This window comes from Phyllostomus discolor, chromosome 13 (assembly GCF_004126475.2).
Source record: "Phyllostomus discolor isolate MPI-MPIP mPhyDis1 chromosome 13, mPhyDis1.pri.v3, whole genome shotgun sequence".
In the NCBI taxonomy this organism is placed as follows: domain Eukaryota; kingdom Metazoa; phylum Chordata; class Mammalia; order Chiroptera; family Phyllostomidae; genus Phyllostomus; species Phyllostomus discolor.
This window is the reverse complement of record NC_040915.2, coordinates 2,620,204-2,644,010: the sequence shown is the minus strand read 5'-3', so window position 1 is coordinate 2,644,010 and position 23,807 is coordinate 2,620,204. Positions and strand designations below refer to the sequence as shown.

The following is a 23,807-nucleotide window of genomic DNA, read 5'->3' as shown; positions in this document are numbered from 1 at the left end:
AAAGCCAGACGGACACACACGCAGCACCCTGCGATCCAACACCCCGCAGACACGGAGCAACCTCGGCGCACCAGAACTGGACGGACTCCAAGGCTCTGCCGCGTCTGGGAGCAGACGTGCAGGGTGGCTCTTCTCAGAGACTCATTTACTACGCAGCCTAACGCCAGACCTGCCCTGAACGCACGCCCACTTCCCTGTTCACAACCTGTCTGGTACAAAGCTGAAAACCTCCCCTTGGAAAGAACCAGTTAGAGAGAAGTACAGAACACAGAAGTTTTCCCTTTATTCCACCCAGCTATGCGTGCTGCCCACCGCCGCACATTCAGGGCGCTGTCCCACACGGCTGTGTCACGGCTCTGTGATGAAGGCTCTGTAGCTGATTCAGTCACCACTCAGCCCCTGTTCGAGTCTCGCCAGCCGCCTTTCATAGCAAAGTAATGCAGTTTAGAGCGGTGCGTCGCAGTGAGTTGCCACATCTCTCTCCTTCAGGCTGCAGCACACCCGCAGTCTTTCCTGATTTTTGACCTTGACACTTGTCTTTTCAGCCTCAGCAGCACACCTTTGGCAGGGGCGTTATGGAAGTGGCGTGCACTCACACAGGGGACACAGGGGGTCACCTGAGCCTGTGACCTATGCTGACCACTTTGAGCACTGGAGGCTATTCTGTTCCCTTTGTTCTTGGTGAGGGACTTGGCAGGGAGGCACCTTGAAACTGTGGAGACAGCTCCTCCAACTTTCTAGACTGCTGAGTCATCATTTCCCGTTCTATTAGGTAGGTTGTAACATTGCACTCATTATTTTAATGTTCAGATTATTCTGGATACGGTCAGAAGATGCCCATATAAGCCGACTTCTGTGGCTTTCTGACTGTCTCCACTGCTCTCGGAAGGATCACGTGCTTTCGGGCACAAGGCACTCCAGGTCCATCTGGTGTCTTCCCTGTCCCAGCCCCGAAGCCAGCCACTCCTCCAGGACCCCAGGTTTGCCCTAATGAACAATGGTACAGAAAGCCACAATCTAGGTGCTAGGTACGTTCACTGCTATTGGGGTGCTGCTGCTCCCATGCACTCTCTGCACACACACCCCTATGTCGATTCTCCATGCTGGGGTGCTATACACAGCTGGCCAACGCCAGGAGTTCACCTCCACTCCTCGCCCGGTTCTGGCTTTGACATCCCAACCTGCCCTGGGCCCCTGCACTCGAACTTCTCTGCAGTGGACTGCCCCCACCTGTGGACGCCTCCTTTACCTGGTTGAGGCCCTCCCCATGGACCTCTCTGTGGTGGAAGTGCCCTCCTTCCCCAGCTCTGGCTCTGACAAGGCGCAGGTCAGTTCTTCAACAGGAGACGGCGACACCAGGAAAACTCACACTGCTGAAATTTAGGACATGAGACCCCTAGGGACCAGGACAGCTCTGTCTCTGTCTCTTCCTGCCACGTGAAGAACAGGCGGCTCAGACCTGTACCATGGCCCTTTGCCTGGCATCCTGCGTCTAACAAAGACCCCAGGGATATGCTGGGAAGGCAGCCAAACCTCTTTCAGGCCAGTCCCAAAGGCCAGGAATGCTCCCCTTTGAGTTATCCCTCCTTTCACAGGGAACTGATCTCTACTTCCTTTTGCTCCACCTCTCGGAAGGTTAGTCCCCTCCGTGCGAAGGAGTCCTTCCTTCCTTCGTCTTAAGCTCACCTCCTCAGAGCATCTGAGGGGCTCCAATTCTAGGAGTTAAGGAGTAAACCCTTGGTCCCCTTATCTAATTCATTCATAATTCAAACTCCGTATATTTTAGTCTATCAACATTTTTCACTGTCAATTCCCTTCTCTGACTTTTTGCAATTTCCATCAACATTCATTCTCTTTTTCTTGAGATGCACTGATTAGACTTGCACCAAGTACTCTTGGTGTGCATCCAACGGGGGGTTATGATACAGCATTTCATGTTCTGTTCAATCACTGCTTGAGCATACAGCAGTCCCCTGTTATCTGTGAGGGTACGTTCCAGACCCCCAGTGGGTGTGAGACTGTGGGCAGTGCCGAAACCCTCTACATGTTATACATGCCATTTTCTCCTACACATGCATACCTATGATGAAGTTTAATTTATCACTTAAGCACAGCAAGAGATTAACAGCAATGAAACAGAAAAATTGTGGCAACAGACTGCAATCAGAGTTGCACGAATGTGGTCTCTCTCTCTCTGACAACCGGGAACGGGGTGGGAGCACATGGCATGGGCCCGCTGGACAAAGGGAAGGTTCCTGTCCTGAGAATGCTACTCAAACAGCGTGTGACTTAAATCTTAAGAATTTTTTTATTTCTGAAATTTTCTATTTAATATTTCAGACCACAGTTGACCCTGAGTAACTGAATCCACAGATAAGGGGCAACTACTGGTCTCAACCTGGGTACAAAACTGGCATTTTCTGTTACCACTGACAGTGGATGGAAGGAAACAGGTGACATCACCTCAAAGGGCCCTTTCTGGTCCGTGGTGGATGGGAAAATGAGTTCCAGGCCGAGTGTAATTTGGGGCTCCTGTATACGCATCCTTTCAGAGAAAGTCAGCCGCCACTTTTCTGCCCACTCATGGGCTAAGAGATTTTTCTACAGTTTCTCCTTTGTTATCTTAGCATTTTACTACTATCAAAAGCTGGGCACCATGTGCAAACTATTTCACTGAACATTCACTCCTCCTTGTATTTAGGAAACACGGAGCTCCCAGGAAGAAGACACAAAGTCTCCAAGAGTGTTAAAACCCTGCCAGCGTTCTGCTGCAGCTGCTGACTCTGTGCGCGCCGGACGAGCGGCCAGCGCCGCACCGCACGTCTTCTCTCCGCCCCCTGCCCCCTGGGCCGCATCCCCGCTTCAGACCATGCACCGCTCAGTCTGGGGTTCATTTTTCGTTTTCAAAGTAACTTTTAACTGAGAACCTATTTGAAAGTCTTTAAGAATTAAGTTAGTTAACAAATGAGTTGCCTCCCCTTTGGCCCCAAGACTGTTCTGTTCCACAATTCTAACAGATTTTCCTGTAAAACTCTTGAGTCAATTTTGGTTAGGTTTTTCACATCTGTAACAAGAGTCTGTCCGACACACTGCAGCAAAACTGTCAGTGAACGTGGCTGCCAGCCGAAACCCACAGGCGAGCTAGGGTTAGGGACAAAGCAGGGAACGGATGCCACTTGGTACCAGTACATGGCAGGTACTGTGTGAGGCTCATTCACTTCATCCTAATGCACCTTCACCCACGTACATGAATGAGAGAGAAAACGAGGAAGCTATCTGCTTCTCACCAGGATGGCTTGTAACTGAAGTTCACTCTGCATCAGCTCTCTGAGTCTTACATTCCTCACTGGCCAGTAAGCTGCCAGAATTCCAGAACCACCTCTTACTCGTCAGAATAATCCCTGGAGGAGCAAGGGGTGCCTGATGTTTCTTCAGTTCCGCGTTATCAGAGGGCCAATTAGACTTCCACTCTACAGATGGGCTGTCTGCCACTCCTGCGGAGCTTGCTCAGGCCTCTCCAGTTCTGCATGGAGATGTACCGAGTGTGGCAGGAAACCTCACTTGACTGCCGTGGATCCTTGTGTCCAGTAACGCGATTTACTCCTGACCTTTTCCAGTGATCAGGGAAATGGCAGAACCTACTGCAGCTACAAATCTGGAAAATCAACTCTCAATATAGACAGAAACTTCTCTTCAGTTACAAATACCAAAAATAAGTTAGCATTTGAGTTATGATGAGCCAGGCACAAGACGAACATCTTACATATGAACTTAATCCCAACACCAATCCCATTAGAGTGCTCATTACACCTGTTCACAGATGGAGAAACTGAGGCTCACAGATTAGACAAACGACCAAAGAAACACACTGAGGAACTCTGGAAGAATGAGAATCTGATCCCCGTCCTGTGAGATAATTGTTAACAGGAGTGCCTGCTTTGGAATACTTCCTTACGGAACAATAAACTCTATCTGTCTACGGATGCCAGATTTACAAGGAGGGCCCACAAAGGAGGCTTCTCAGGGCCTCCACGGGTAGAGAAGGAGGGCGATAATGGCATGCCAATGGTGCGTGCTTTCGTGCTCAGACACACAACCCCAGCGCGCCTGGGTCAGTGGAGACAGAGCTCTCACACACAGTGGTAGGCTCCGCTGGGAGCCTCTCGCCTCCAACACACTGTCTTTGTGGGACTTCTTGGTGAGGCACCTTTTTTCCTTAGCTGAGCTCAAACATGATGAAAGGAGCTCTTAACACTGCTCGGAGTCGGCAGCTAGAACAGAAGGCACGTGCAGCAGTTCCCTGCACTCCTCCTGCTCCCTTCTCCATCCACACCCCTTCCTCCCCGGCTCCTCAGAGCAGTGGGCACACCAACCACACGCCAGCAACTCCTTAGAAGCCTCCAAGCCCACAGCCCACACTTCACACCCACGGTCACGCCACTGCGGTGGTCCTTACTGTTAACGACTGTGAGAAGTGGAACCGCCTCTCTACTCGAGAATCATTAGGTAATTTAAAAATGATCTTGACACTGTCAGGGTCGTCAGGGGAAGGCTCAGGGGGCAGGCACTCCAACTTCCTTTCCTTTTCCTCCTGCAAATTCTGTGGAAACATAAAGCAAAGGAGAGGCTGTGGTTCTGAGAGGGAAACAGGACACAAGATTGCCCTGCAGGTCACCATGTGGTCAAGAAAACCTAAGACACTAGCTGTAACTAAGACACTAACAATCTTGAGAAAAACATGTTGGCAAGAGTCAGGAACAACCAAGGTCAAAGCACTATTATTGCATCACACGTGCTACTTACCGACTGTATCTGGGTAGTAAACTTGTTCGGAACAAAGGGAATGGCAGGACACTGCTACAACCAAGTGGTGACACGTAACAAAGGAGACCATGAATGCAATGCCAAATGAGCTGATACCACTACTAAGAGTGAACAGTTAGAACTCGCTGCTGTGAATCAATAGCACTATGAATAGCACTGTATATTTACTTTTCACAGAACAGACCTGTTTCGCCTTTTACTCACTGTTGTAATTTTTTTAATTAAAACTTTAAAATATTTTAATGAAAATGTAGTAAACATAGCCCTGGCTGGTGTGGCTCAGACATCACCCTACAAACCGGAAGGTCACCAGTTCAGTTCCAGGTTGGGGCATGCACCTGGGCTGCAGGTTCAGTCCCCAGTAGGGCGAGTATGGAGAACAACCAGCTGATGTTTCTAACATCATGGTTTCTCTCCCCGCCCCTCAGTCAAACATATCCTCAGGTGAGGTTAAAAAAAAAAAAGGAAAGACCCGGTCGGGAGTAGTCAGGAGTGGAGAGACAGGGGCATTACCCGCCGCCGCCTCTCCTCTGCCAGCTGCTGCTGTTTCACCTCCTCCTCCTTCCGCCGCTTCTGCTCGCGCTCCTCCCGTTTCTTTCTCTCTTTCTCCTGGTCAGCCCTGAGAGAGGCCAGGTAGGCCTCGTCCTGCTGCTGCCGCAGCACCTGGGTCTGGTTCCGCTCTTCCCTGCGGACAATTCAGAGACACAGGAAAAAAGAGCGGTCTTAGCAAGCTCTGGGTTTTCTTATGTTAGGATTTGCGGGGTAAAGAGGTTGACAATCTTGGCAGGAGACCAGCTCACACTACCTCAGAGGACTCCAAAGTAGAGTGTGGCAGGATCGGAACCAGTCATCTCTTTCCCCAGTTTAATGTGACAGAAAAGTAAATAGCAAGATTTTCCTTTCCCTTTTAACTTCATTCTTAAAATTAAACTTTTCCCCCCAAATTCCAACTCTAACAAAAGTAACAGTATTATTGTTATAACATGATCATCGGATCATTATTTTACAGAAAAATAACCCTTTGGGCTACCACATTTTTGTATATGTTGCTTTCATAAAACCAAACACACACATCTTAGAAGATTTGAAAAAGATGGAAACATCTTATTCAGAGTTCTACCAAACAAAGAGAAAACACTGTAACATTTTGTTGTATTTCCTATTTTCTTTAAAAAAAAAAAAAAAAATGTGTATGGCCCTGGCTGGCTCAGTGGATTGGGTGTTCTCCTATAAACTGAAAGGTCACCGGATCAATTCCCAGTCAGGGCACATGCCTGGGTTGTGCACCAGGCCCTCTGTTGGAGGCGTGCAAGAGGCAACCAACAGATGATGTTTCTCCCACACATCAATGCTTCTCTCTCCTTCTTTCTCCCTCCCCTTCCCTCTCTAAAAATAAAATCTTAAAAAAAAAATTGTGTATGTACATAGGAGTGTGTGTGCTTATATATATAATATTATTATTTTTGAAGAGCTTGCATTTGTAAAAGTTTTATTTATTTAGCCCTGGCTGGTGTGGCTCAGTGGATTAAGTGCTGGCCTGCGAACCAAAGGGTCACTGGTTTGATTCCCAGTAAGGTCACATGCCTGGGTTGTGGGGCCAGGCCCCCAGTAGGAGGCGTGCAAGAGGCAACCACACACTGATGTTTCTCTCCCTTTCTTTCTCTCTCCCTTATACCCTTCCCCCCTCTCTAAAAATAAACGAATAAAACTTTTTAAAAAAATCCTTAAAAAACTTCTATTTATTTTTAGAGGGGGGGAAAGAAAAGAGGGGGAGAGACATATTGATGTGCGAGAGACACTGATCGGTTGCCTCTTGCATGCCCCCAGCTGGGGACCTGGCCTGCAACCCAGGCATGTGCCCTGACTGGGAACCAAACTGGCAACCTCTAGGTCTACAGGTTGGCACTCAATTCACTGAGCCACACCAACCAGGGCTATTTAACTTTTGTATTATCTTTTTTTAATCCACACCCAAGGATATATTTATTGATGAGAGAGAGAGAGAGAGAGAGAGAGAGAGAGGGAGAGGGAGAGGGAGAGGGAGAGGGAGAGGGAGAGAGGGAGAGGGAGGAAGAGAGATAGAGACATTGATGTAAGAGAGAAACATCAATCAGTTGCCTCCTGCAGGCATCTCGTCTAGGGATTGAACTTGCAACCTAGGCATGTGCCCTGACTGGGAATTGAACCCCCAACCTTTCAGTTTACCAGACAATGCTCCAATCAACTGAGCCACATGGCCAGGGCATGTCTACATAATTAAAAGAAAAGATAACAGAATGCTAAAAGTGGTGGTAGGATTATGGGTAATTTTAAATTTCTTCTTTATGCTTTTCCGTGTTTTCCAAATTTTCCACCATTAATGTATATTACTTACATAATGGGGAGAAGAATTACAATCACTCCTCAATTTTTACATTTCAGCTCTCTTTATCAAGGTTCTTCTCTTCTAAATGACTCTATACACACACACACACACACATTCATTCTTAAGCACAGAACCCTCTCTGTATTTTGATACATATTGCTAAGAATGAGGAGCTGAGGGAGTTATTTATGTCAAAGCACATAAATATTTTAACACTAATTGGACAAAGGCTTTTAAAATTGCCCAAGATAGAAAAGCCATGGCTGTGGAGCCCAAGGTCAGCTGGTCTCTCGGTGCCAGAGAGGACGCCCCGTACCTTTCCAGGCGCTCGGACACCAGGTAAGTCTGGTTTGCATCCATGATAAACGTCAGCTGGTTAATGAGGTCATCGGGCTGGATAAGGCCTTCCAGCCGCCCCACCACAGTCATCCTCCGGTCCTTCAGCATAATCATGGCCAGGAACGGGTAGGTGTTCTCCCGTAAAGCCTGCGAAACTGTCAGAAAAAGACCCAACCAGTCAAGGACAAGACTTTTGGAAAAAAACAGATCAACTCTTTCAGCGAGAACTGCTTTAATCCCAGCTGGAAAAAGAGGGAGGTGTCATTTATTCTCCGCCTCTTTTCCTGATCAGTTTCTTAATCTTTTGTTACTGTTGTTGCCCTTATATATTTGTGTTCATATTCCCAGGTAATTACATTAGAACAGGAGAGGCTTCTCAGGTTGTCACGATGGTACTCAGGAAGGCTGTGGAGTTCAAGGACAGGCTGTGGAGTTCAAGGACAATGTCTATTTGATGGGTAGGAAAGGTCCTGCAAGATTCTGGCCACTGATCAGCGCAACTCTTCCCTGTGGAAGGCCGGGCTGACAGGACGCAATGCTGTGAGTCTTAGCCTTGTGCCACTGGTGCTGACCTCTGGTGCCACCTCCTCCTGTCTTCTCCTGCTCTCGTCCAATCCCTTCCTTTCACCAGGTCTTTTAGCCCACAAAAGAGAGCTAGCTTTTCTGTTTCAAAGGTGTTTAGAAAGTAGGTCTTCTCCCTGGCTGATGTGGCTCAGTGGACTGAGTGCCGGCTTGTCATTGGTTCGATTCCCAGTCAGGGCACACGCGTGGATTGCAGGCCAGGTCCCCAGGAGAGGGCGCACAAGGGGCAACCACACACTGATGTTTCCCTCTCTTTCTTCCTCCCTTCCCCTCTTTAAAAACAAATAAAATCTTTAAAAAAGTAGGCCTTCTAAATAACTATGACTTTACCACAACAAAGTTTTACCTATGATTTTCCTGAAGTTTGAAAGAAGAGATTTTATAGATTTCTGTAAAAAATATCCTTAGTCTCCGTCTACGTTCCTCCTAACACCCCAAAGCCATATCGGAATAGCAGGCACAACACTGCGGGAACTAACTCACCGACAGGCAGAACCCCAGTGGCAGCTCTGGCTCTCAGGGTCCAGCACAGTGACTGGTGTGCTGGTACGTGCTCAAAAGCTGCTGAACAGAAGTAGCTGCAAAGTAATTATGTTTTTCTTCATGGGAAACCTTTGTATCTCACACTGACTTCTAATACCACGTACTTTCGGTTAAAGAGTTATTGCCGGCAAAGAGCTGAACTTTCTGAATCTCTATCAAGATCTCAAACAACTAAGTCGTTGTGCAAGAAGCTCCATTAAAATTAATGATAATGAGAATAAATCCTCAGTAAGAAGCCCAGTAAGGTGAAAAGCAAGCTGCTGCCAGGACGGGGTTTTCTGAGAAGAAAACAGGCCCTGGCAGCGGTTACCTGTAAGGAGTGAGCTAGGCTGGGGGCTGCATGAACAAAGCGAAGGGATCACGAGGTCCACGTTGGCAGCTGTAAAGCACTCTCAGGATGTAGAGCACAGCACAGGGAATACAGTCAATTTTAATACTGTGTATGGTGCCAGGTGGAACCAGAGTTACTGGGGACCACAAGTCATGTGCATGTCTAACCACTGTGCTGTGTACCTAAAACTAATATTAAATGTCAACTGTAATTGAAAAACCATTTTTTAACTAAAAATAAGTAAATAAATAGATAGATAGGTAGATAGATAGAATGGGCCAGAGTCTGAAGGACCTGAGCGATTCCAAAACTTGCTAAGGGGGCAATCCAGGACCAGGCCTAAACTCTCTGAGCCTGTTTCCCACGCCACTGAGTGGAGGCAGGGTCGCTCAGGACTGCGGAGCAGGCGAAGTGCGACAATGCATAGGTGGCAGTTAACACTGCGTCTGCCACAGACCCATCATGCGGTAACTGGCAAGTCTTTCCAGATTATTCCAAAGACACCCCAATCACCACAACGAGGAAGAAGAGCCGCCACTTACCCCTGTATCCCTCGGGCTTGTTCGTGGAGCACGCCCAGAAGAGCATCCTGGTGTTGATGAGGGATATCACTTCTGGGGCACAGAGGGTGTTGCTGTAGGAGGGGTGGAGAGGACGTGAGGAGGGCTTGCTGACCCAGAACCCCCAGCCGGCAAGGGCAGGACAGAGACAGAGCGAGGCGGCCCACTCACCGACAGAAGCTGTCGGAGTCCTGGTGGTCGTCCCCGTGGAGGTAAACCAAGAGAAAGCGGAGCTCCCGCTTGGCGTCGTTAAGTGCCTGCGGGACACATGAGACCACTAACTGTGACGACTGGGCCCTGAGCGTTTAACTAGGTTAAGGGTCCTAACGGGCACATTTAGGAACAAAGGAGAAATGAGGAAAAACAGTGAGCCAGACATGACTCGGATCCCACCTGCATACCCATGGGGCTCACCTCCCTATCAACGCCCAGAGTAACACGCTTTAACGAAAACAGTTTAGTGTTGTTAGGGTTTAAATCGTGCAGGCAGCTGAGAGCAGACAGGCTGACAAATAAAGGTCCCTGACAGACCACAGAAGTCAGCTGTTCCCAGCGTAAAGGAAGATGGAAATGGGAGCAACTGACCTCGAGCAAAAGGAGGGACGAGTTTTGCTACTCTACAGCTTTGACAGCCTGGTAAAGGAAAAGAAGTGCTGCAAAGATGACCCCAGGCCACACAGCCAGTAGGACGAAGGGACCGTGGAACCCAAAGGTGTTCTAAAGAGTGTGGGGTTTGGAAGATCTCCAAAGTCAAGACTGTAGTGTCCAAGATCCCTGTGTATGCGTTTGTGTAATCCTGAGCCCAACTCCACTCAATTAAGACTCCCTGAATGACCAATGGTGGTCTACCCTCAGCATCACAGCAAGAGTGCATGAGAGGTGCCCATCCCATTCAGCTTCCCTGACCCTGAGCACAGTGCCCAGCACAGAGAAGGTGCTTCATGCTTGTTGAGTGGGGTGGGAGCAGCCCGTTCGGGAGTGCTCGTGAAAAAAGCAGATGGGAGAGAATCAAAGCAGGAAGCGAGAGTGAGCGCTTTTCTCTTTCTCTCGATAGAGTCAGGAACTCTGGTGGCTGCAGAATACAACCACCCTCTGGCCTGTGCCCTCAGCGTTATTCCCGCGTTTTCTCCGACAAATGAGGTGTGCTCAACACCCAGAGAACCCTTCGCTTTCACCCTGAGACAACAAGTGAAAGGTCAGGTGGCTCAGGCTAGTGAGCCGCGTTGCCCTGAGTCTACGGCCCGTGATGCCCTCCGTCAGCTGTGAGGGTCAAAGGAGACTGCAGGCTCTGCCTTCAAGGGTCTTCCTGCCCTGGTGCAGGAGAGAAGACACCGACACAAACGACTGATGCAGAAAGAAGAATGGGACATTACTGCAAAAGTCAAGTCAACACTATGAGAGCACAAAAGGGAAGACTGCTGTTGTGAATTGCAAGGCAGGCCAGGGTGGGGCAAAACAATTAGGAAAAGGGGTAAGGAGGGAGCAATGTGAGCTGGCTGAAGAACGGGCAAGACTCCAACGAGCAGAAGTGGGAGGGCAGCACTGCAGGGGAGGGTGCGACCAAAGCGAAGGCAGAAGGGAAAGGAGAGATCTGTTCAGGAAACGGCTTGGCGGACACACCAGGCCCCAGGGAAACGAGGGACGCAGGACAGATCTCAGAAGGAGGGCGTCACACCAAGGCAGGCGCTGCTGAAGGGCCTGGCCCCTCTGCAGGCAGGGAAGAGCCTCTTAGGGTTTCTCGGGCAAGAATGGCGCGATCAGGGTGGGGCCACCCTCTCCGTGTGGACAGAGTCATGTCAACAAAAGGTATCTCCGTCGTTTTCGGCACTGACCTGGCTGTACGTTCCCTGGTAGAAGACAGGGTGTGCCCTCCCATATTTCTCTTCAAAAGAGTGCATAAATGAAACAATGTCCCCAACGGGGTCAGTGACCCGGCTGCGAGGGTCAGGCCGTATAAAACGAAGAGCAAACCTGGGGAGGAAGGAATAAATGTCACGTGAATTGGCTTACTGTAGTACACACGGAGCGGGCCCGTCTGCAGAGATTCCCGTCCCAGCACGGCGGCAAGGGGAGGTGGACGGTCTGGGGGCGGACCATCACACCTGCGAGGACAGCCCGGCTTGAGAGCTGCCCAGCGGCAAGTGTTGCTCCATCTCCTATTCAAGAAGAATGCGAACTACGAGGGTTATCAGTTTCAACACTGGCCTACAGCAGTCCTGAGCGCTTTCTGCAGAAACACTCAGGGCCAGCAGATTCGGGAAGGTTAGACACGGTATCCAAAAAGATCCCAGGCTGAGTCATGTCCCCAGACTCTCTAGAATGGCACTATCTAATACGTGAGACATGGGGCTACGTGAATTTAAATTAATTAAATACAGCACAATGAAGAAGTCAGTCACTGCAGTCACATTAAGTGCCCAGCAGCCACTCGTGGTTGGTGACTGCCACACTGTGGGGTGCAATGACAGAATGTTTCCTCCATCGAGAAAGTCCTGCTGGACCAGTGCTGGTCAGGACAGAGCTGTCTCTTTTGGTTTTCCTACTTGCCTCTCCCCCTCCATTCTCCTGGAATTTTGAATTTTTAGGGCACACACCAAAGCTATTCCAATTATGGACAGGAACTTGAGACTGCACTTGCAACCATGACTTGCTCTTCAAAAAGGCAAGTACATTCTGCTCGGGGCACCACGGCTGGTGGCACCGGGGAGGAAACCACACAGCTGATCTAGAGCACTGGCAGGCCTGGGGCCTGGCAGCTGCTATGACATTGATTAAGGATGGCGCCACCCATCTGTTTCTGAAGAGAATCTCGTCCTGTCTGACCCGCGCCATCCACCTAGCCTTCGGACTTCCAGGGAAGGCAATAGGGCAGAGGCCTATACGTCACAGTGCTACGTGACGCTGAACACGTGCCTGGAGGGCAGCTGTATTGAAATTAGTAACCCATGCCATGCATACTTTTCCCCAAGGAGAACAAACAACACTCATACACCTGAGTTGACTGAACTGCGAGGCGGGCCTTACCAAATCTCGAGCCAATACCGACTCCTGCGCCCTCCAGTTCCCTGGGTGCATTCAACTTCACCTGGAATTTCTCCTGACTAACCAAATCAAACTGATTGGCACAAACATTCCAGACAAAAGCCAACGCAAGAAGCAGTGTAAGGTCAAATAAATAGTAAGGAAAGGAGGCTAAACTTTGGGTGGTGAGCACACAATGCAATACACAGATAATGTATCACAGAATGGTACACTTGAAACTTACGTAGTCTAGTTAACCAATGTCACCACAATAACTCTAATTAAAAAAAGAAGCTGTGTGTGTCCTGGCTGGCGTAGCTCAGTGGATTGAGCGTAGGCTGCGACCCAAAGGGTCGCTGGTTCGATTTCAAGTCAGGGCACATGCCTGGGTTGCAGGCCAGGTCCCCAGTGGGAGCCACACAAGGGGCAACCACACACTGATATTTCTCTCCCTCTCTTCCCTTCTAAAAATAAAAAAATAATAATAATAAATTTTTAAAAAGCTGTGTATGTGGGTAGAAACCCTTTAGAAGATAAATGGTTGATACCTTCTCTGAAATTAGGTATTTTAAGGATTATCTCACCAGCTTTTAAGTTTCATTTTGAATGGTTAAGGCTCTAACTTTTTTGTTTCTCATTACAATGTATTCCCTGGCCTACATAATTCAGGACAATCAGCTTAAAAAAAAAAAAAAGATGTCAGCTCAGTCTTCATGACAATTTTAAAGGTTTTAATGTGCCCATTCTTAAATAAAACAGGGAGGGAGAGAAGACCAATGGTTAACTGCAGACATGTAAGGACTTGGCTGAAGTAAGAAGCCATTAAGCGAGCAGCTCCTGCGACACCCAGTGGCCAAGGCACAGGGGTCCATCTGACCCCTGCGCTTCTGCAGCTGCTGGGCCCTCGCCTCAGGCCTCTGCTCCCTATAGCAAGGCAAAGACCCTCCCACACCTGAGGGGCACAGGCTGCCCTGTGGGAGAGGCCCAGACCACAGATTTTAGCTCTGTCTGTTGGCCTGGATGCCCACAAACATTTTAGGTCCCCCGAAAAGGGATCATCTATTACAGCTCTAGACCAGACACCCCAAGCCTGATGTGTCAGCAATCTGGAACCCCTGGATAATCTGACCCCTCTGTAGCTTCCAGTGCTGAGCTCTCTACATGGTACACGAAGGAAGCGGGAAGAAAGGTGAAGGTGTGAAGCAAGGATACACATAAGGAAAGGCTCCAGCATCAGCAGCCTATGGGTCACCTGGACAGAGGGAACCGTACAGGAATGTCTAGAGAGGTGAAGTCTGTGAAAAAATCTGGGAAAAAGTGAATAATCTCAGAGTAGGAGACTCTGTTGGGATTATCAGTAGTGAGATGGAGTTAGAGAACTTTTGGGGTTGAAATTACCAGGAGAGGGAAGCTCGCAGGCAACGGTGGTTAGAAAGCAAAGGGCATGAGGATTAACTAGGGGATGCTGAGGTGACAAGCATGGTGGGGGGATAAGAAAATGTAGGTAAACTGACTCTTGAAAATGACACGCAAGACTACTTTAAAACAATCTAATTTCACCGCATTTGTGGTTTTGTGTGAATAACTGAAAACATGTCCATGCTATATAAAAAGGCTGGTGAGGACGAGCACTCGGCCTGGCTCTGGTGTGCTCCGGCTCCACACCTACCCTGCCGCCGCCGCCACAGAAGCACGAAGGCACGTACCTAAATATATCGAGTATCGTGTAATAGGTGAACCGGAATGGAAGCATTATCAAGTAATAACCCCATCCGAGCAGCCCCTGAAATTGAAAAACAAAGGTAAATACAATTCACTCATTCCCTATTTTCTTACAAAATGGCCAGCTCCACTTTTCACCCCATTCTGTCCTTCCCTCAACGTCTCCCTCTGCAACGCAGTTCCCGCTTCCTGGCCAACGCCCCGCCGCCTTTGCTCTCATTTCATCTGACACTGCCATATTTTTCTCTTACCACATTTTCGTATTAAATCTGCTTCAACATTTTCCCTGCAGCTACTTGTATCAGTGGTCAAGCTCAATTGCAAGTTCTCCTCCCAAATGATAGTCTTCCCTTTTTCAGGCTCACACACGCAAATATGGTACACAGAAACAGCAAGGAACATAACCACTATTACTACCTTGGACATTTGTATACAATTGAAAATTACATTAACCATGGTGGCTGCGCCAGCTGTCGTGGCCACTGGCCTGCAGTGACCACGGAACACTGCGGATGGCTCGTTAAAACATGAGAAAAACATACACAGGGACAACCAAGTCCTGTGGAGAAATAGGGACAAAACGGCCACTCTCTCTAGTGGAGAGTGCCCCAAGTCCCTGCATTAGTAGGCTTTTATTGAAAATAGAGACACAGTTTGTGGATTACAATCTGGCAGGGAAGAGCAAAAGGAATAGGTAGCTTTCAAAGGTGCTGGTAGATCTCCCGCTGGGATTCTTGGCTGAGATTTTGGGGTTTTATCACTTAAAAAGGCTACAGGACCTAAAAGGCTAGTTTTGTTTCCTGCCTGTGCCTTCATATTCTAATTCAATAGCATCCTCCAGCAAGCAGATCTCACAGGATCTTGCATATTCTATGTCCCAGGCCTGATTACCCCGGGGGTCCGCCGACTCTGGTCTGGAGTGCACCGCCCGTTATTTCTGCAGGCCTGAGTCGGGCAGAGGAAACAAAGGCAGCCAGGAGACTTGGATTTCTCACATCTAAGAACAAGGACTGAGGCTTTGACAAAGCCGAGGGGGCAGGGGTCGATGTTGATCACCCCTTCATTTCCACAGGCCCTCAAGTCCTTCCCTGAGGCCCCCATGTGATCATGCCTGTCTTAGGCAATTCCCTCCGTGGGAAATCTTACCCGTCACTGGCTAACTGATCAAGCATTGGAGGCCAAGCACAGAATAGGTAGCGTTCATGCCAGGGAAATAAGTTTGTCTCCTTAGTGTCTCCTGGTCCAGAGGTCTCTCACTCAGCCTAAGTCATGGGGGGGTTACAGTTTCCTGAGATCATGCAGGGTGGACTCCAACAAACCGCAATTTTAAATCTCCATATAGCTGCTAATCTTAGTAATAAGGCTAATTATTGTTTTATCATTGATTATTGCTACTGCTATTAACTAGTATACATGGAGAAAGCTCTGTCCAATGTACAGAGCCTTTCTCACACATCACACTGTGTTAACCTGGGCCCCTCCCAGTGTCCTCAGTAGGGAGCTCTGGAGCCTTCAGGCTGACCCCAGGACTCCAGACACTGAGCCGAGTGGAAAACAAACCAGGAAACCCCGGGCATATAGGGCACATACAACCGCGATAGCAATCTGCCGTCCTACTTCAGAATACCCCCAAACAACTACTTAGAGACTCCATTTAAAAACACTGTCAATTACTTCACAAAAAGGTATCAAGATGAAGGAAATTCTCACTGTCGCAAAGTTAAAGTGAGTGCTTTCTTGGACTTCTAAAAGTTCGCTGGAACTCATCAGTATGTACGTCTGACCTCCCTAATTAGACTGTGAACAATGTGAAGGTCTTCCCTCTGCACACATCTCTGGGTCCCCAGCAGCCAAACACCAGGAGCACTCTTAAATGCTTGTCGAGTTTAACGGCACCACTTCCTTGCTTCTAGCCCTTCAAGACTAATTTCAAAGACATGACTAAGGCTCCCAACAAAGATTCCAACTATTTCCCTAGAATTACCTTAGAAGTAAAAAAAAAAAAAAAAAAAAAAAAAAAAAAAAAAAGCAACAAAACTCAGTAAACATTCTAACTTAAAAGTGGAGATCTAGTAAGCATGTAGCAAACATTTTTAGACATGTAAACACAACTGCTATGTACTCAAAACAAGGTGCAGAAAACGCTTCAAATAAATGGCAAAGAATGTCACCCCCCAAAATGGGTAGTTACTATTATCAATTCATTGAAGAATCAAGGAAAATAATAAACCCAATAAATCTACTAAGGCACCAGGTCTAGCTATACATTCTGAATATTTCTTCTGCTCCATCAAGAGATCAGCATAACCAAGTGAATGGACTTAAGAACAAAAGGGGAAGTTTCCGTTATGAAACAACTTGCCCTTGGCTGTGGTCTTGAGACGACATAGCTGTAGATCCTGTGGTCAGCGGTGTTCACCTGCAGGGGTCGAGATGGAGGGGGGTTGAAAACACTGGGTACGCCCTCTTGCTCATTCAGTCTGTCCTGTACAGCAGCCTGGGAAGGGAAAAAAGAGTAGGAATTCTGTTGATGCTCAAATACACTAAGACGAGGAGATGAGGCGACTGTGCCTCGGTGTGCCTTTAACTTGCTTTGGAGGGAGGCAATGGGTGGCCCTGCTCCAGAATTCAGGCCCAACAGGAGTGCTCCATGGATGCGGCACGCCCACCATGTCTGTTCAGATGGCATGTGTTCTACAGGTGGCTGGGACACGTGTGCTGCACTGGGGCGCCTGCAGAGAGCCAGCCCAGAGAACATGACGCAGACCGTGCCCCTGGGGGATACGCCTGAAAAGGCACTGCCTGGTGCTGTCTGGAGCAGGGCTTGGCTTTGGGGCAGGGAAACTAGGCTAAACCCCAGCTCCACAGCCTGGTTTCTGAGCCCATTTGCTCATGTGCAAAATGAAAAAATGATATTTTTCAGGGTTGATTTGAAAATTCAATGAGATGACCATACATAAAGATCCTAATACAATTCCTGGCTGTCAGATGATAATAAAAAAATCTCCCTTCTTAATTTTACCCCTGAAAATGAACACTTGTTCCAGTGCACTAGAATGTTGGCCTAAACCAAAGGAAAGTCTGATTTTTGCTTTTGGCTTCTGGGAGATAATCTATGTGCTACCTGATGGGAGTGAGTTTGATACTGAATCTTAGGGTGGGGACTTTGGATATGCAGTATCAGTCAACCTGGACATGGAGTTCAATCACACAGGCAACCAATCAAATCAGCAATGCCTATGTAATCATGCCCCAGTGCAAACTCCGCACACTGAAGCTGAGGTGAACTTCTGTGGCTGCCAATACTTAATGTACACTGTCGCACATTTGTGCCAGGAGGGTAACGTGTCCTCATGCCATGAGAGAGGAGCAAGAGACTTTATGTTTAGAAGGCAAGGTTCTGCCACATGTCTCTTTCTTTAGCCAACTCTAAGCCACATCTGTTCCCTGTAATAAGCCATAACTGTAAGTGTAACAGCTTTCAGTGAGCTCTTCTAGTGGGTCACCAACCCTGAGAGGGCCTGGGGGGCTCCCTGAACTTGCAGATGCCATCTGAGGGTGGTCTTCTGTAGGACTTCTGTGCCCTCTAACCTTGGCTTTAAACTTACATTGTGGCTAACTCCAAGTAGTCCTATAGTTTGTAAGTCTTTGAATATTAAGGAACAATCCAATGGTGAAAAAACAGTCTTTTGATAAATGGTACTGGGACAAATGCATATCCACATGAAAAAGAATCAAGTCAAAGCCCTCAATGGCACTACAGTGATACCTCGGTACTCGTGGTTAATTTGTTCTGGAGCTCATGACGAGTGCCAAAACCGACAAGCACCAAGCTGTTCTTGAGCTGCTGTGGAACTGGCACATGGGCCTGCTTTCGTAGCAAGAGAGGGGCACCGAGTGCTGGAACATACTTTTCTCATCAAAATGTGACAAGTACAGGGTTTGATGAATTCTGAAGCTGACGAGTACCAAAGTGTGACTATATATAAAAAATTAACTCAAAATATATCAAAGACCTAAATGTAAGGGCAGAAACTAAACTCTTAAAAGTAAATCTAGGTGAAAATCTTTAAGACCTTTGATTAGGCCATGTGTTCTTAGATATCACACCAAAAAGACAACCAACAGAGGGGAAAAAATAACTGGACCTCAAAAGCAAATATTTTAGTGTATCAAAGGACACTATCAAGACAGTAAAAAATAACCCAGAAAATGGGAGAAAATATTTACAAATCATGAATCTGATATAGCTCTGGTATCTAGAATACATAAAGAACTATCACAACTGATCATCAAAGACAACTCAATTTTTAAATAGGCAAAGGACCTGAACAGACATTTCTACAAGGAAAATAAACAAATGACCAACAAGCAACATGAAAAGATGCTCTACATTGTTAGCCATGAGAAAAATGAAAATATTGGTGAGGATGTGAAAAAACTGGAATCCTCATGCACTACTGTGAGGAATATAAAATAATGTGGCCTCTTCAGAAACGGTCTGGCAGTTCTTCAAAAGCTTAAACACAGTTACCATGACTCGGCAGTTCCACACCCAGCTATGTACCCACGAGAAATGAAAGCCCAGGGTTCTGTGAAGCGAAATGCCAGCACAGAAACTTGCAATATGATGCTCACTGCAACACTGTCGATAATCGCCTAAAGCAGGAACAATCAAATGTCTATCCACTGATGAAAGAACACAGATATATTCATATAAGGGAATGTTACTTGGCAGTAAAAAGATATGAGGTACTAATACATACTAAGACATAAATAAATCTTTTACTTATGTTTTTTGATAAATCTTGAAAACAATATGCTAAATGAAATAAACCAGACACAAAAGGACAGATATTCTCTGATTCCATGTACAAGAGGTATCTAAAGAAAAGTTGTATTGTGCCCTGGCTGGTGTGACTCAGTGGATTGAGCACCAGCCTGCAAACCAAAGGGTCGCTGGTTCAATTCCCAGTCAGGGCACATGCCTGGGTTGCAGGCCAGTTCCTCAGTAGGGGGCATGTGAGAGGCAACCACACATTGATGTTTCCCCCTTCTCTTTCTCTCACCCTTCCCCTCTGTCTAAAAATAAATAAAACCTTAAGAACAAAACAAAACATCGACACGAGCAACATCGATTGGTTGCTTCCCATATGTGCCCTGACCAGGGATTGTACCCATAACCCTCTGGTGTACGGGACGATGCGCCAACCAACCACACCACCCAGCCAGGACATAAATCAAAACTTTTCAAATGTATTTTCAGAAGAAAAATTCAGTCTTAAATGTAAGAGAGTAATTAACCAAGCTGTAAAAAAAATCAAGATGCTAAAAAAAAAACCATAAACGTACAAAAGCATGAAAATATATTATAGATTTTTCTTAAGTAAAAATACAAAAAAGGAACTGATAAATATAAAGGTGTGTTTTTTTTCATAAAAAACAAGTAAACAAAAAATAAACCAGTCTCCAGCAAGTCTCATTTTTTAAAAAACTAAAATAAACATTAAAAACACAGAAGAGGGGATGACAGAACAGGAAGTAAAAGACATGCTACGTTATACAGTCTATGCCAAAAACCTTGAAAACTTCTGAAAAGAAAGCATTTTCTATGAAAGTTTATCAAGAAGATGTGGGAAACAGATTATGAATGATGAGGGAAAACACGAAAAAGGTAGCAGAGAAAAGGCAGAAACAAGTGTTCAAGTGCTTTCTTCCAAATCTATGCTATTTACACACCTCAACTTGTTCTACAAGTCACTTTATAAAGCCCGCATACGCCTGAAATGAAAATCTAACACGAAGTATCATACAGAGCAACATCATCCCCTCTGCCTGAAACTTATTTCCCTCCAAATTTTCGCATTCAAGCACCAGCTCAAATGTGACCTCCTCACAAAGTCCTGTAATTAACTACCCTATTTAAAATAACTCCCCAGATCCTGTTGTATGTCCTACACTCGTCTTATTCACAGCATTTATCACAAGCTCAAACGATTTAGGGTTCAGTTCCACAAGAGTAGGGACCCAGTCTCATTCATTGGTATGGTGCCAGAGCCTAAAATTTAACTGCTCAAACCAGGTCCTGAATAACTCAATGTCACTTAGGAATGTCTCTATTTCCACAAATCCAGCACCCTATTCAAGCAACATACCATAACTGAAACAGTAATTTCAATAGAGATCAAGGGATGTTTGGTAAAATTCAACATCCACTCTTGATATAAACTATTGATATGCCACCAATGAACGAACAGTCCACAGATATTTACTGAGAGCTTATGAGGTACTAGGATTGGTTAATGCAGACACAGGGAATACACCGGTTAGCAAACCGGAAAGAGAGGCCTCTGCTTCCGTGACGCTTACTCTCTCGTGCATCCCACCTCAAAACGACCACCATCGCAGTATCAATGAAACATACCAGACATTACAGTGAAGGGGAAGATGTTCGCTATTGTCCTTACTGACTGACATTGCTCTGAATATCTAGTTGGTCAACATTCAAATAAAAGAAACAAAAGATTCATATATTGGAAAAAAAGTCACTGTGTTTCAGATGACACAATTATCCAGAAAATCCAAAACACACTAAAAAATATGTTTAAAAAAGGGTTTACATTAAGGTATCTGGTTACAATGGAATGTGTGTGTGTGTGTACACGCGCGCGCGCGCATGCACACACACACACACACACACACACACACACAGGTAAGTTTCCCTAAAGAGCCATTTAGAAAAAAAAAGAGAGGCACCATATTAAGGAATTTGGTCCTTACATTTTCCTATAATTTTATTACATGAATTTTTATCATAAATCGTCGTCTTTCCCATGTTTTCATTTTTAAAGACTTAGAGCTGTAAATCTGAAAAATGAACCTACTGGGAGAAGACGCACCTGCTGTGGAAAACACGCATCCGTGAACCGCACCAGACCCAGAGAGAAGCACGCCCGAGCGCCCCGCCTCACCTCAATGTTCCAGCTGTGCTGCTCCAGGGCGCGGCGGCACTGGTCCATGGACTCGATGCCCGTCAGGTCCTGGAAAGAACAGACACAGAGGGTCACTCAGGGAGAAGCCAGCGGTGCTCTGCAGGTGTTTCACCCTCGAGGAGCACTCATGAGGACCCCTGGGAAAAGACACTGCGAAGTGTGGAAGGCGGCAGCTGGTCAAGTGCAGCCACAGCCTCACTGTCCAGAATTCATCCACCCAGTTCCAGAGGAGGTTGTCCCACAGGACAAAGACATGAAAATTCCTTGTCTTTTAAAACTTCAAGGCTGTCAATGAAGAAGGCTGATTAAAATTAATATTCTCTCAAATTCATGTTTAAAATTATAGATTTCTTCAACCTCCAGGTCCAGCAAAATATTCTTCAATGCTAAACAACTATTTTGTTTATAGCACATAATGATATAATAATGCCGGTTTCCTGCAAAACTTGAGTGACTTTCAGTAACTTGCACTGACCACGGGGTGTCTGACCCGAGGCGACATGCAGCCCAGGAGGGCTATGAATGCAGCCCAACACAAAATCATAAATTTACTTAAAACCTTTTCTTTGCGCATCAGTTTTCATTAGTGTTTGTGTATTTAATGTGTGGCCCAAGACAACTCTTCTTCTAATGCGTCCCAGAGACGCCAAAAGGTTGGACATCCCCTAGCTTAGAATATGAACTGCACACAACTTTTCATTAAAAAGTCTGTAGTTCAGGTGTTTCCCTACAGTAAGTACTTTCTCCACCCACTTCTCCTTGGACTGTTCTCAGGTTTCACTTTGTGTCTAACCCAAGTTCCTTCTCTGGCTCTTCCTGCATCCCTGCCAACCTAGCGAGTTCCTGAAGGATGTGCCCTTGGTTTCCGACTGTGCCCCCAGCAATCTCATTTAATCCTTAGCCTTCAGCCACCCTTTCTACTCAGACGAGTCCTCACTTAATTCCTGGACCCACCATCTCTTCTGAAGTTTAGGAGCACTTTTCCAATAGCCTATTCAATATTCCCACCAACTGTACTTCAAGCGTATAATTAAAATCACTATGTTAACACACAGCCACCTCCCCAAATATATAGGCTAAGACGACACCTGGGGTCTCAGCTTCATCTTTGAGTTCTATCCCCTGAACTCCATACTTCGGCAGTGGTCAAATTCTGACCTTTTTCTGTGGTACATCTGTACAACATTTCCATTCCCACAGCCACCGTTCTTTTTTTTTTTTTTAAGACTTTTACTTATTTATTTTTAAAGAGGGGAGAAGGGAGGGAGAAAGCGAGGGAGAGATATATCCAACTGCTGCTCTCACATGACCCCCACTGGGGACCTGACCCACAACCCAGGCATGCGTCCAGACTGGGAATCGAACCAGTGACCCTTTGGTTCGCAGACAAGTGCTGAATCCACTGAGCCACACCAGCCAGGGCTAAAAGAAAACTTTTTTTTTTTAAAGGTTATAAACACTGTAGGAGAGACCAGGGTAATTGCATATCTTCAACAGACTGAAATATTTAACCAAATTTAAAAGCAAAACCCTTGTGTAAGCCGTGAATCAGGGTGAGCTAGAAGCCCGGCTGAACAAGCCTGCTTCCAGTCGCCACTGGGGAGTGTTCCAAACACGCACTGGGAACATGTTGGCAAATGCTCTGGAATACAGACGTGGTCCCTGCTTTCATTCAGTTTGTGTCCTACTGGAGAGAGATTGACCAAATAAACCACACCCAGGAGCAAATAGGTGAACACAGTTTGAGGCTAAGGGAGTCCTTTGAATTGGGTGCTCAAGGAAGGCCTCTCCGAGGAGAAAACATTTCAGCAGAGGCCAAGCTGATGAAAGACACGGGGCCAAACACTGGGAAATACACAGGAAGAGTATCTGAGACAGAAGGACAAAAATGCAAAAACTCTAGATAAACGAACGAATAATTACCACCATGCCTTTGTTAAAATCCACTGAACTTTACAGTTGAGTGAACCTTAAAATCTATAAATTTTAAGAATCGTTTGGAAATGCCTATGATTCCAAGCAGACCATCACGAAAGAACCTAACTGTATTACAAATATACGTGGGAACCTCACTAAAGCTGCTGGTGGGGTTGCTGGCCTAAGTAACTTGGGAAATATGTGGGATTTGCAAGAGTGCAAGCCGAAGGAACGGCACAGAAGCACTGTTCTCTAGCTGTGAGTTTGTTTCCCATGGGTTAATCTGCAAGCCACTCATCCATCCATCCATCCATCTATCAGAACTGAGCAATTAAGTAAGCCAGTTTTCTCACTGTGGGAAGCTACAGGTAACTAAGGGGAGAAGGCTAGAATGATGCATATGGTAATGGATTAGGGCTGGAGACATCTCAATTAACATATATTTAGCTTAATATAAATAGTTACATACAAAACTAGTGAGTTTAGTAACACACGTGTGTCCTTGCTCTGTCAGCTGAGAGGGTTTATAAAACAACATGAACCCGCAGCAAACACACATAATGCCGAGACCTCAGTTTTAATACCACTGTCCAAAACAAGGACCCAGGCTC

The 23,807-nt window shown here is 46.6% G+C and overlaps 1 protein-coding gene across 1 annotated transcript in view; it reads right to left on the bottom strand.

The window, feature by feature from the left end:
• Positions 1-23,807, bottom strand: part of FAF2 (Fas associated factor family member 2) — a 53,330-nt gene that overhangs the window by 3,125 nt on the left and 26,398 nt on the right. The window contains exons 2-10 of the mRNA XM_028528462.2: positions 21,259-21,327; positions 16,650-16,784; positions 14,272-14,348; positions 11,377-11,515; positions 9,716-9,801; positions 9,527-9,618; positions 7,506-7,683; positions 5,338-5,509; positions 4,457-4,600 (exon numbers count right to left, since the gene is read on the bottom strand). Of these exons, the coding sequence (XP_028384263.1) occupies positions 4,457-4,600; positions 5,338-5,509; positions 7,506-7,683; positions 9,527-9,618; positions 9,716-9,801; positions 11,377-11,515; positions 14,272-14,348; positions 16,650-16,784; positions 21,259-21,327 (1,092 nt within the window). The remainder of the gene's footprint in view (positions 1-4,456; positions 4,601-5,337; positions 5,510-7,505; positions 7,684-9,526; positions 9,619-9,715; positions 9,802-11,376; positions 11,516-14,271; positions 14,349-16,649; positions 16,785-21,258; positions 21,328-23,807) is intronic.